Source organism: Phaethon lepturus, unplaced genomic scaffold (genome assembly GCF_000687285.1).
Source record: "Phaethon lepturus isolate BGI_N335 unplaced genomic scaffold, ASM68728v1 scaffold30084, whole genome shotgun sequence".
NCBI lineage: Eukaryota > Metazoa > Chordata > Aves > Phaethontiformes > Phaethontidae > Phaethon > Phaethon lepturus.
The window spans coordinates 1-13,443 of NW_010537839.1; the positions used below are offsets into that span (position 1 = coordinate 1).

The 13,443-nt window shown below is 48.9% G+C and overlaps 1 protein-coding gene across 1 annotated transcript; it reads left to right on the forward strand.

Moving 5' to 3' along the window:
• The first annotated feature begins 607 nt into the window (after positions 1-607).
• Positions 608-12,757, forward strand: LOC104620401 (cytochrome P450 3A29-like). The gene is made up of 13 exons (XM_010286605.1): positions 608-678; positions 1,604-1,697; positions 2,828-2,880; positions 4,233-4,332; positions 4,764-4,877; positions 5,477-5,565; positions 6,186-6,334; positions 6,806-6,933; positions 7,265-7,349; positions 8,327-8,487; positions 8,699-8,925; positions 10,371-10,533; positions 12,662-12,757. Exons 1-13 carry the CDS (start codon positions 608-610, stop codon positions 12,755-12,757), a joined length of 1,530 nt encoding a protein of 509 aa, XP_010284907.1.
• Positions 12,758-13,443: the final 686 nt, after the last annotated feature.

Genomic DNA, 13,443 nt, shown 5'->3' on the forward strand with positions numbered 1-13,443 from the left:
TGGCAGGTCTGTCTCCTCCAGCCCCTTCCCTCCTGGACCCTAAATAGGAGGTGTGGGAGGGCGAAGTAAGTGGGGATGGGGGGCACAAGGGAAGGTATAGCTACGTATAGCCAGAAACCGCCCCCAGGAGCTGGGGGGGGGGGCCTTGGACCTCCTGATTACAGCCCTCGATAAGAGCGGTGAAGCCGGCACAAGCAAGACCGGACAGGGTAAGGAGGAGCGAGTCTGGTTCAGCATCGCTGCTGCTGTAGGAGCAGCCGGGGGCTCACCCTCAGCCCCGCGTGATCCCCGCAGCTTTTGGGCGAGAGGCAGGTGGAAGGGGTTAAGGAAGGTGATGCCCTTTGCTATCTTTTCCTCCTGTAAAAACTGTCCTTTCAGCAGTTTCAAATCTAAAGAGGTGTGGTGCTGCTGGGCATCTTATTGACATCCCAGTCTAGGGAGAAAGCTGCCCAAGGGTTAAAGTTTGAGTAACTGAGCAGACACCACAACTCCTCCTTTGCCGTCATGTGAGCCTGGCTGCAGCTAAAAGCCAGGGGAAAAAAAATTCATAAACAAAAGCTGCGGCTTCACAGGAGACAGGTGCTCTCAGGGCAGCCTGGGAGACACGATGGATCTCCTGCCAAACTTTTCTTCTGTCACTTGGCTGCTCCTCATCGTTTTCCTTAGCCTCCTGGTCCTGTAAGTAGAGGCTGGTCCCTCAGGGTGGCCGGGGAGGAGGAGAAGCCTGTGCCTGCAGCTGGGGAGGGGGCTGGGGCCGTCACCCTTGGTATGACGTGCCCAAGTACATGAATTAGCCTTAAAAACTCATCCTCCGTCTTGCTGTGCTACCTTCAAGGCAGACGCGAGGGCTGACAAAGGGGCGGCTGTGGGGCTGCTCCTTGCCCTTCCCATGCTGGCTGGAGGGGAGGGAGGAAGCTGAGCTGGGGCGGGGGGGGATAAAAAGGAACTTCTTGATTTTTCTGCCTTTCTCAGCAGATCCAAAGGAGAAGTAACTGCCATGGTTTTAGCCGCAGCCAGCTCGGCTTGGCTGCAACGGGACCAGGGTGTCCCTGGCTGGGCTGGGCTCTGCAAGCTGGGGGCCGGGCGGTGGGTGATGTCTGTGTCTGCCCGTGTGCTTGTGCCAGCAGAAGCCCCTGTTTAAATAGTTATGTTGGCAAAATTGCCCTTTTGCTTATGTCGCTCAGGGGAGCTGTAGTGAGCTATACAGACAAAAACTTAATTTTGCTGTTATAATTTATGTCCCTGCCCGGCTGCTGTGCTGCTGCAGCTCTACGACCTGAGCATCGCAGTAGGTCTTTGCAAAGACAAACACAAGGGCAGGTCGCAGCTTGAGAACTTAATCCCTCTTAGACCTTTCTTCAGCCACCTGAGTCACAGTTGTCTGATCTGAGGAACTAAATGAGGCCCCTGAATAAAGACCTGAGGTGCCCATGTACACCGTGTTTGCCTAGGCTGGGCTGCAGCTCCTTTCAGCCTTGTCGTGTATCAAAGTGTACCCCAAACTATCTTGTACCCTAAGTGATCCTGCATTTATTGCAGGAAGAGATGAAGAACCATCTCCTTTCATTGCATAAATGCAACTCACACGCTCTTTGCTTGGCAGCTATGGGATATGGCCCTTCCAGGCCTTCAAGAAGCTGGGCATTCCCGGGCCACAGCCTCTGCCATTTTTGGGAACTTTCCTGGAGTACCGGCACGTGAGTACCAGCAGCTGCTGCTCTGTGGCTGCCTTAGGTTCTTACTTGTAGCGGGTGCTGGTTTTCCCATCCTTTGGGCATCTCTTTCCTCTGCCCTTGATTCAGTCAGATGGAGATGATGCTTTCGGGTAGGAAGCTCTTTGGACACACAGAGAACACAACAATTCGTTTTACGGTCTGGTTGACCTGAATGAGGTGTGCTGTGTTTTTCAACTACTTTATAACTTAAGTTAATAGTTTCTCCCTGGATTTCTACCTGCTCCCTAGCAGCTGAAGTTCTGTTGGAAACAAAGAAAAAAAATATTGGAGAGATGCCTAAGACTGCTAATTTCTGAGAACTGCGTGTTTCTTTGTGCTTTGTGTCATTCGCACAAAGAGACTGAATTAGCCCCAGCAATATCCCATCCAGCCACTTGCTGTCAGGCCAGCCTGAGACCAAGCCAGGTGAACAGATTTCTAAATAAACCTCAAATATTACCAAACCTTACCAAATAACTGGGTAGTGCTGGTCCCAGGTAACTGACTGCAAACGCAGAACAAAATGTATTAGCTTCAACGCAAGAGGTGTTTTAGCTTGTGTTTGCTGGGATACAGCACGCATGTTGGTCTCTTACTAATGATTTAGTTGATGCATGGTGAGTGTTATGTGTCCCATAAGTTTCATCCTTACACGTAACATCAGTTAAAACGTTAATGGAAACAAAGCAAAACAAAAAGACCACCATCGCTCCGGTTCAGTAACTGCAGTGGAAGATCTCATGAGGACAAGGCAGTAGCAGCTCTAACGTGTTGAGCTGAAGATGAAAGGACACCTTGGGACCTAGTTCTGCCTGCTGACTCCGCTCACGCTAAAACTGCGTACCCTGTCGTACCTCGTCTTCATTACATTTTCAGCTTAGGTTGGCTAGTGGAAGTTGAAAGTGCTTTTTTTTTTTTGCGCTCTCTGCTCTCTTCTTTCCCTCCAGTGCAAATGTCCCCTAAGTGCCGACGTGACTCTTAAGAGCTACCATGCTCTCCCCAGCCCGTGCCACTGACGGTGGGTCTGTGGGATGCACGGCACCGCCAGCTGTGACCTGCTTTGATCACTCTTCACTGGCAAACTGTTCATTTCTCCTTTCTTTTTTTTGCAGGGAGTCCTGAATTTTGATCAGATGTGCTTTGAAAAGTATGGCAAAATCTGGGGGTGAGTTTCTTTCTGCAGAACAAAACTCCCTGTTTGGGGTGCTCCGTGGCCCCAAAATAGAGTGGAAAAAGGTACATTGCTCCCATGACCATGTCCAAGCACTGTAATTCCAGCTGTGACAGCTTGGAAGAATCCAGGTTCACCACTGGGGAAGTCTCCAGCCATCTCTCCAACGATTCCCTCCTGCTGGGATTTCAGTACGGTGAAGGGCTGGGACAACGGTGACCAGTTTTGGGGGTCATTTTTTTGCATAAGCTTTGAAAATAACCTTTTTTTCTTTTCCCATTTGGGAGCATTAAAAACTAAACAGCAGTGTTAGTGACCTGAGGGCCGGAGAAGCTTCCACCACAGAGAGCCCAGGGAGCTCCCCTCGCCCTCCAACACCCGCCAGATCAGCACGGCCACCCCTTTATCTCTTAGCCCCAGATGCGGTAGCGAGGGAAGGCACCAATCCTTTCCCAACCACACAGCCTGCCCAGAAAACTCCACTGCTTGTGTCAAACCGAGCCTCATGCCTTTGAAGCTGCTCGTCTGTCTGTCCTGAGCAGAAAGCAAGCTGCAGGCTGCTGCAGTGTTTTTAATCTTGCTCCCTGCTTCTCCCAGAGCCGGGGCACGAGCTGCCTTTCAACCTGCCTCCCCGCTCCCTGCACAGCTCTGGTTTTGCGCAGGGACCTCTTATCATGCTTCTGCTGAGAACCTCTCAAACTGAAGCAAAATCGTTGCGCAAAAAAATCCTAGGAGGCTTCATGAAACCCCGCGCATTTTTTCGGAAGATTAAATGTTCTCAAGCCTCTTGAAGACGGCACCTTCCCTCGGCTGTGGCCCGAGGCTCCCTGCCCTTTAGCCCACACCGTGGCTTTTAAGTTTTTCTGTCTCTGTTGATTGGAAAATGGAGGAGACGGACGAGTTTTTCCCCTCTCATTGCCTTGTAGGCCAGGCAGGGAAACCTCTTTACCCCACAGGTAGGCTATTCGGTGTGGTTTTATTGACTCCAGCTACCAGTTGCAGAAACAGAGCTCAGACAGCCAAGTGCAGGGGACCGATGGCATGGCAAAAAGCTGCCTTTTATCTAAACCCACGCTGCTTTGGCAACTCTTTAATACCACTGACGATTGTTAGAAATGCTCATGCTGTCCGTGTTTGGCACTTTCTTTCCCTTTCTCCTGTTTTACTACATAATAAAACAGTTCCAGTCTCATCCCTTTGGCTGTTTTGTCAGAGGGGACTCAGCTGGCCCAAACCCTCTGGGCTCCAGCGGTCAATGTGCATGGCTTTGGCCACAGACAAAGCGTGCTGCTTTTGCTCCAACTGACCGTGAGCGATGGACTGACTGTGGGTTTCTCTTGGCTTAGGATTTTTGACGGCAGACAGCCTGTGCTCGCTGTTTTGGACCCCATCCTCATAAAAAATATCCTGGTGAAAGAGTGCTATACTATTTTTACCAATCGTCGGGTATGTACCTAGTCCTGTGCTTTCCTCCCCAGTACAAAGTGCATGGAGCAAGAAAGAGTTTCTTCTTGGTTTCTGTTCTCCTTCTCTAAGCCCTTCAGCAAGTAGTTGCTCTCTGTTCTGTCCCAGTTTATTGATGGTACCAACAACGAAACTCTGCTAGGGAGGTATAGAGGCCACTCTGGCTGGGACATCGGGACATCATCCTGGATGTACCCTAGGACTGATGTAATTTATCACTCTTACACTTTTGTTTCCATTTCTGTTGTTTGCTGGTTGAAGTAGAGGTGATACGACTTCAGGGGTCAAGTCAACACTCCATGGTGGTTTTGGGTGGGTTTTTTGTATTACTGTCATGCGGAAGGGGGCTGGAAACCTTTACCCATCTTCCTGTATAGCCATGTCCCTTTTGCTGTAAAATTCTCCCCATGCAGAAGTTCGGTCTGAGTGGGATCCTGGAGTTGGGCCTCCACGTGGCTGAAGATGAGAAGTGGAAAAGAATTCGTGCTATACTCTCTCCAACCTTCACCAGCGGGAAGCTGAAGGAGGTAAAACAGAGGCCACTGGTACTGTGCATCAATAGCTGGAGGAGGACTGGGGCATTTCTGAGTACAAACCTTCCCCTCGAATGGGGAAGGGACCCCATTTGTCACGACCACATTCATTAGCATCTGTGGTGTTGGGTGCAGTTCAGCAACACGGTGGCTGTCTACCAACATGGGGAGGGAGTCCGGAGAAGGGTACGGGGGATGAAATGGCACACAAGGTACTGCAAGCTGAGGCTGTTGATCCTATGACCTGTATTTTCTTCTTGCTAAGCACATCACCCAGACCATGGGTGCCTGTTTCCCATGCACTCAGGAGCCACGTTTGCTCCCAGCTGGAGTGGAGGCTTAGCTGGAACGGGAGCTGCGTGTGGATTTTGGGAGGAGAACCTTGCTCAATCATAGTCAGATGATCTCTGTGGACTGATCATAAAGATGAAAGAAAGCAATGTCTGAGGCCTGGAAATGGTACCTTCACCATGCCAACCTTCCTCCACAAGCCAAAGACTTGGCAAGTCGCAGATGGTAGTGTGGAATTGCCCAGCCTTGTTTGGTGGAGGTGAAAGAGTCAACAGTGTCTTCTGCTTTGGTTTGCATTTCAGATGTTCCCTATCATTAATCACTATGGTGAAATATTAGTGAAAAACATTGAGAAGAAAGCAGCTAATGATGAGTTTGTCACCATGAAGGAGTAAGTAACTGTGTGGGGCTGACAGGAAAGGGTTGTATTCAGTGTGGGGAAGGGCCCCTTTTGGAGAGCCTTTTCCATGCTGCAGCATAGATCTCATCAACTATGGAGATGAGCAAACTCCATAGTGCTCATGGGCATGGTATGTTCCTCAGCGGTGGGCTTGCTGCGCTCTGCTCTGCTCTGCTCAAAGGGGGTAGCAATTCTCTGTTCCCTGTTTCGCTTTACTGGGGATGCACTTTGAGGAAGAAGTAGGGGCCATTCTGGAAGCTCCACAAGATGTGGTATTTTTGGATGACATTTTTACAATCTCTTTTACAGATGGAAATCGGAATAGAGTCTTTGTTATCCCAGACTGCAGTTCAGTGTTTTCCAGTTACAGCCTAGGTTCTTGGCACTGAGTAAAATTGGGGGATGAATGCAACTGGGGAAACTTGGGAAAATATGATGCAGGTTATTGCCAAATCAGGACAGGACCTACTGTGTTAGGACTCTGCACTGAGTCCTTGGTTAAAAGGGATTCCCTCTCAAGGGGTTCTCTATCAAGGATTGTTCCTAGATGGACTCTTATTCACTACTCTGGTTGGGTTCATACCATTCACTCTCTCTTCTTCTCTACCTAGCATTTTTGGAGCCTACAGCATGGATGTGGTGGCCAGCACATCTTTCAGTGTGAATATTGACTCCATGAGCAACCCCAATGACCCCTTTGTGACCAACATTAAGAAATTGCTCAAAATCAGTTTCCTAAACCCCGTGGTCATATTCTTAGGTATGACACACCTCATCTCATACAGCCCTGAATCGATGTCAGAGGTGGTGACCACCTGCATTTCCTGGTAGCTCTCTTAGTAGCTCTGAGTCCTCTTTGCCATGTGGGAGATGCTCAGCACTTTGCAGGATTCAATTCACCCTAGCAGGTCTGTAGAAATTTTTCCACAGGGAAACAACAATTAAGATTTGTATAGCCCATGTGGGTCTTTGCAGAATCCTCCTACAAGCAGAGACCCTGTTTGCAGAGACACAATGGAGAGCTTCTCTGTCACACAGAGCTGCATGAGGAGATTCTCAAGTGCTATTGCATGCCAGCCACGGTTAGGTAAAAAGAGAACTGAAGGCAACAAAAAGCTATTTTTTGTGTCAGGGTCCACATTTACCCCTCTCCTTTAAATGCTTTGTAGCAGTTTTTAGTTTCTTGGGCCCCTTTGATCTAAAATATGTTGTTCTTTTCTCTCCTTTTTAGTGTTGTTCCCCTTTGTTACCCCACTGTTGAAAAAGATGGAAGTGACTCTGTTACCCTCAAAGGTCATGGATTTCTTCCAGGATGTCTTCATAAAAATGAAGAAGGAACGGGAAAAGGGCAGCAGCACGGTGAGTCCAGCCCAGATGGCCTCTTCTCTTCATTGTGCTGTCCTTCTGAGTGCAGGAGGAACCTGGTGGTGTCTTCAGAAGCTACTCTCCATAACAGCTCCCAGCTCATGAAACCTGGGCAGGGCCAGAAGCATGCCCCGCCTGAACTCCCGTGTGGAGAAAGTGTCTGTGTTCATAGAGGGTCTCCAGTCTGAACCTCAACGTGCATTGAAGCTGTGAGCCAGCTGGCAGGGCTAGAAATGGAGCAGGTGTCTCAGCAAGGAGCTTGTGCTGGACAAGGTTTGCCTCCTCCCCACCCACATCTTCTCTGACTGCCTCTGTTTCTCCCCAGGACCGGGTTGATTTCCTGCAACTCATGGTTGACTCGCAGAGCTCAAATGACAGCTCCAAGCCTGCTGAGACTGACTCATACAAATGTATGTCTTGAGATCTGTCCTCCTCTCAGCAGAAAGCATGGTAGTTCCTTGTGCGGTTAATAGGAGGGGATTTTAGTCATTAATCCTACGGGAGATTCAAGGTCTCAGTAGTGGGGCCGCAATGATGCTTATCCCATATCAGCCATATTTTATTGTATCCCATTTCCTGGGATAAATCCTGAGCTCTGTTAGTGCAACAAAGAACAAATAGAGTGAATATGTCCTTACTCCCATTTCTTATTTTATCTTCTCTGAAGGCCAGCGATGTTGGCTGTATTTCATAAAGCACACAAAGCACATACGCTGCACACACCTTGCTCATCCGTGAGCTCATCTCTGTTCCTCATCCTGGGTCAACTGTTCGATTTAGGAGATAATGGCTCAGCCAAAGTATAGTCCCAATCCATCAACCTTAAACTTTTAAACCTTGTAAACTTTTGAGGTGCCAGGACAGGGTATTTGTGTGGCACCCTGCACTTCAGGCTGCGTCCTGGCAGCGCTTGGGCACTGCTGCAGTACCAGCGTTAAATCCTGTGTCGTCCTTACCACCGCTGCCACACTATGCTCAGGGCTGCTAGCCCCTCGGCAGCACAAGGCTCACCTCATGGCTTAGAGAAGCTGCTGGACATGTCTTCATCTCTAACTTTTCCTGGCATGAGCCCCTATTTTTCTGGCCCAGGAGCGTGGTTCCAGAAGAGAAGAGACTTTCTGCATCAGGCTCAGGCTGCACCTACCGTGATTCTGCTCTTAAAGACAGAACTGTAACACTGCTGATCTTGACAGCAGTTTTCTGGCTGTACAACAGTGCCAGACCCACCCCTTTGTGGTACCGGAGAGTTAGCTGGACGTTTCCTTTACCAAGTGTTAAGCAGTTAGGAATAGCTTAGTTACCTTGATTGGTGAGCGGGATCCTGAATTCCCAAAGATTAATCACTGTAGGTTTCAGCTTCTTGCATTGCTTTTATGCCTCTTTTCAGCATTAAGTGATGAGGAGATTTTGGCCCAGGCTCTTATCTTTGTCTTTGCTGGTTATGAGACCACCAGCTCCACACTCAGCTACCTATCATATAACCTGGCCACCCACCCTGACGTGCAGCAGCGACTCCAGGATGAGATCGATGCAAACCTGACCAACAAGGTAAAGGAGGGTGGGGAGATGCTGGGGTTGTTCCCAACCTGTGCCTTGTAGACCACGAGCCAAAAGCCAGTTGGAAACAAAACAGAGTGGAGGAGGTGCTGGTGAAGTTTCCCCTGCTCTGGTCTCTGATGCCTGAAGGGGAAGTGTTGGGGGGCTCTTGGGGTGGGGGTTGAAGCCCTGTGTTCGTAGCCATCCTGATTCCTCTCTCCAGGCTACTCCCACGTACACCACCATCATGCAGATGGATTACCTCGATATGGTGGTGAACGAATCCCTCCGTCTCTTCCCGCCCGCGGGCCGGATTGAGAGAGTCTGCAAGAAGACAGTGGAGCTCAACGGTGTGACTATTCCAAAGGGCATGGTGGTCATAATTCCAACCTATGTGCTGCATCATGACCCAGCATACTGGCCAGAGCCGGAGGAGTTCAGGCCTGAGAGGTGAGGGCCAGGTGGGGGGAATAGCTGCATGCTCAACTTCAGCCCTGGGAGTTGAATGGCAGCAAAAATGGGGAATGCATGATTATAACATTTAAATTAGGCATTTGTCATTGTCTGACATCTAGTCTGAGCATTACCGTGAGGGGAGTTTTATGATCTACATCCATAAACTGTGCATGGAATTTAATTAACTGCGTTGAAGGGAGAGCAGCTCCCAGCAGCTGTAACACTGAGGGGTTTATGGCCAGATATTAAAGCAAGAGCCACTGGGTGACTGGCACGATGCCGTGCAAATCAGCAATGGAAAAGCAAAGATGGGCAGGAAATAAAACTTAATTTTTCAAGTCAAGTGATGAAACAATCCTTGCTTAGGAGTCTCTGTCGGAGCCTGCGAAATGAGACAGTAGCCCAAGGCAGACCTGGGAGACGCTGGGCCTGCTAGTCTTCAGGTGGCCAAGATGTTGAGGGCTGGCTCAGAGAGAGCAGGACCAGATCTCTGCCCTTGCAGCAGGAGTTGAAATGCCCCTGGAAGCTAACCCCGGTGTGGGAATGTGGTGGCCTTTGGGACAAAACGTGGAAGCAGTATCAAGCAGAAGTTAGGGAGGGAGAGGACTGCTGATGAGATCACCTATGGACCCCTATGGTGACCCTCTGTTGAATGCAGAAGGAGCCACTGAAATGGGAGTACTCTGGCAAATAAGCGTGTTACATCAGTTGCTCCAGTAGCTTCATCCTTACTCCAGTTGACGAACCAAGCATGGGTAGCTGGACAGGAGCTCTTTAGGGATCACTTGCCTTGCTGGGAATTGATCAGACGCATGTGCTGGTGTCTTGGTAGTGAGACACTTCACTGCTGACTTAACATAGGTAAGGTTTGTACGTGGACCTCATGCGCTGCGAATGAAAAGCTTTCTGACATGAAAACTAACTGATCACTAAGAAGTATTACCAAAAATGCTCAGTGGCAAATTTCTCTGTGGACCTGATTGTTCTTCCATGTTTTTCATGATGAGGAGAGGAAAGGCTGGTGTGTCTCAAAAGCAACCCTCCCTTTAGTCATGCAGGGGGAGAATGTCTTTGTGTTCGCTCAGTCTTTTGATCTAAAGGGAAGACATGAAGCTGTAGACCTGTGTGAAGTATCAGTTCAGTTTTTGAGCTGAGAGGAAGTTCTGAGTAAAGAGTAGTTATGAAATCCATTACCATATTTCAGGTATTCCTTGATTCACCTGATGCACCTGGACATGCACAGCCAACTCCAAGCAGCAGCATAAAAGCAGAGGCATAAGATATCTATTGAGACAGAAATATGAGACTTAGCCGGGTTCTTCTAACACGCATGCAAAAAGCTTTTGCCTTCCCAGACCCCTCATCACTTCAGAACTGAAAGCTGACATATCCTGGAACAGTAGCTCTTTCCAACTTGTTGTTGTTGTTGTTGTAATCAGGTTCAGTAAAGACAGCAGAGAGTCTGTTGACCCCTACACCTTCCTGCCATTTGGGGCTGGCCCCAGGAACTGCATAGGAATGAGGTTTGCTCTCCTCGTCACGAAAGTGGCTCTGGTCGTCCTGTTGCAGAACTTCTCGTTCAGAACCTGCAAAGACACACCGGTGAGAGTATGGGATGATGTGGTTGACTGTCTGCCCTTTAGTCCCACCGAGATGGTCCTGCGTGCTCTCTTTTGCCTACATCTCGGGACAAACAGCGAACTGCCTCTCAGGCACATTAAATCCTTCTCCTTCGGGACCACTGAACCTTGTCTGCAGACTTGGGTTTTCCTGCTTCACATAGAGATCAGAGAGGAAAATTTCACTGTGGGTTAGAGAGGCGTATGGGAATAACCATATTTAAAGCTTCTCAGTTAATTTAAATGGTTCGCCACAAGTTACTGATTCATTTTTTTCGGCCTCTACTGAAGTAAATTTAATGTTGGTGGAATACGTCAGGCTGAAATCCCTGAAGTCCTCTGACTCTTTGGGTGCACCTCAGTTGTGGGGTGCTCGCTCCCCCGCGGTCTGCCTTGACCCGGCTTGGGAAGACCCTGCTCCTGAAAGCAGAAAGAGAATATCCCCCCAGCCCACCCAGCCCGCTCCAAAGCTGTGCTTCGGAACACAAACACAGCTGTTCTCGGTGAGCGATCCCAGGACACCAAAATTCACCTCTTAGGGGCCACCAGGCAATCTCTAAAGGGTAACAATTTCCAAGCAAGCGCAATCTGAGCCAAATCTGAATCAGCGACCCCCTCCCCTTTGCGGCTCTGCGGGATCCCACCAGGCTTTGGTTTGGCCCGGGATCCCAGGGAATGCCGCGGGCAGTACCGATGGGACAGGCCCTGGAAGACGGGTGGTTTGACGTAAAGTAAATGCGACGGCTGTTGGAAATTATACGTCAGGCAAGCCCTCCTGAAAACATGGCAACTCCCTGTGACTCAGAGGGAGGTAGCACTATGTTTGGTGTTAGTTTCAAGCCCCGACCCGTCTCTGCACCGACTGCTGCAAAAGGCTGTGCCTTCATGAGGCGAGCTTGGGAAATCAGAGCAGAAGGGGCAGCAAGTGTATTGAAAGGACCTTTGTTGTAAGAAAAAGAAAAATCCTTATTAAATTATTACTTGGCACGGATGCTCGGCTGGAATCTCTGCAGATTCAGATTGCAACTCAACTAGTAACCTGGAGGTGAAAGACTGTAATAGTCCATTAACAATGCGGTGACCTATCCACCCTCCCCCAAGTCTAATGACATTTTTCTAGTCCTCTGCAATCCATAAAATTGATTCTTTTTATAACTGCCCTTAATTAAAAGGAGACAAGTTAAATATGTATTGTATTATTGGTGCCCATAGGTTTATGGGGTTCTTTCAGCCCTTTTTTCTACATAAGATGTCATGTACATCAGATCAGAGAGGGAGGGAAAAATTCATGCCGGAACATCCCTTTGGAATATGTATATGGAAGCTGCAGCCTCCTCTCACTCTGCCAGTGATGGTAAACTGGGCTCCGAGCCACATTGCTTAAATTTCCTGAAACAAAGCTTACTGGGATATGGGATTTTAATGTAGCTTGTCAGGCTGCGGGTGTATTACCCTTGCACTGCTGGGGAGAAGGAGAGCTGGGGTACGAGCAGCGTCGAATTGATGGAGGAGACTTAGTAAAACACTCCTCCCTCTCCGGCAAGATGACTCCCTCCAACACCGGTTTAAAACGTTCTTTTTATTGAGATTTCCAGCCCACCCCAAGGGAACCAATCGTTTTTCTGTGTGAGGATGCTTTTTCTTTGGTACTCAGTTTGAGCAGCAATCTGAGTTTCATTCTTCCTGGAGAGCTTATTGCTCCTCCAGCTCCCATTACGATCCAGCTCCCCTCAGCGCTGACTCGCTTCAGCATTAAACAAAATGGCACTGCACGCCCCTCCTCAGCTGCAGCTCCCTGGATGGATTTCGGCTGCTTTTCGCTCCACGTGCAGCCTGTTGATCAGGGCACCGAGCTCTTCCTACTATGCCATGTGAAAGCCAGAATTCGCTAACCAGTTTCTTCAAGAGCTGAGGGCTATTGAGCCCCAGCTCGCAGCTATTTTGCTCAAGCAACAGTGATAGTCCCACGGTAAGTATGCCCGGAAGAGAGGAAACATGCTGAAAACAAGGGGTGGCTGAGATGTATGTGGGTTGTACGTGTCCTGTCGGTGTCATGATTGTCCTTTTTCTCAGCTTACATGGCTATTTTGTTTTTTTCCCTCCTGCTCAAGATCCCACTGGTTATGGACACAAAAAGTTTCATGCAACCAAAGCAGCCCATCGTCCTGAAGATGGTCCCCAGAGCCCATGCTGATCTGGAGAAGTGAAGGAAGCAGGAACAGATCAGAGACTCTTGTTTGATGGTGCCTTCTCTAACTTCTGAGAGGAGACCCCCATTGATGTGTGTGCTGTAAAAATGTCGGTGGTGCAACCCCCCATTTCACAACGGGGCATTAGGGGTTTGGCCCAGCATAATTATATGAGCATTATCCTAATGAACACGAGCCCCAGATCCCAATCACAAATAGGTATTTTGCAAGACCATTTGCACTCAAGTTATCTGGGCACTTTTTTCTCTCCCTCTGAAGAGGCACTTTTCTAAGCAATTTGATTCCAGACACTGTCAGTCTTCTGGCGGTCTAATTTAAATCAAGATAGGGAGAGCAAATTGCACATAGTTAAGTAATGCTACCATTGCTCCTGTTCCTACTGCCTGCTGAGTGACTCTGTATGTCTTCTGGTTTTATTCTCCTGGGAATGCAAAGTTGTCCAGGGCTATTTCCTCAGCTGTGTGCTATGACCCTGACAAGTGTTAAAGTGGTCACATCCTTGCAGGAATGAACGCCTGCGGCAAATTTTCTGATGCTCATTTATTTAGATTTTCTTACGATTTTAGATGGCTTTTGCGTGATTCAGATTGCAGATGAGTTCACTGGAGGAGCCTAGAGACAAGCAGTTTAGCCCTAATGACTGGAGATTTGCAGAGTGGGAGAGAAGTGCCCCGCATGTGTTT

Bases quoted from the DNA above. Each gene is read 5' to 3' on its own strand.
- LOC104620401 (XM_010286605.1), top strand. From the start codon at position 608: ATGGATCTCCTGCCAAACTTTTCTTCTGTCACTTGGCTGCTCCTCATC. The intron at 5,566-6,185 runs GTAAGTAACTGT...TTCTCTACCTAG, and splicing joins GAGTTTGTCACCATGAAGGA to CATTTTTGGAGCCTACAGCA. The intron at 8,488-8,698 runs GTAAAGGAGGGT...TCCTCTCTCCAG, and splicing joins ATGCAAACCTGACCAACAAG to GCTACTCCCACGTACACCAC.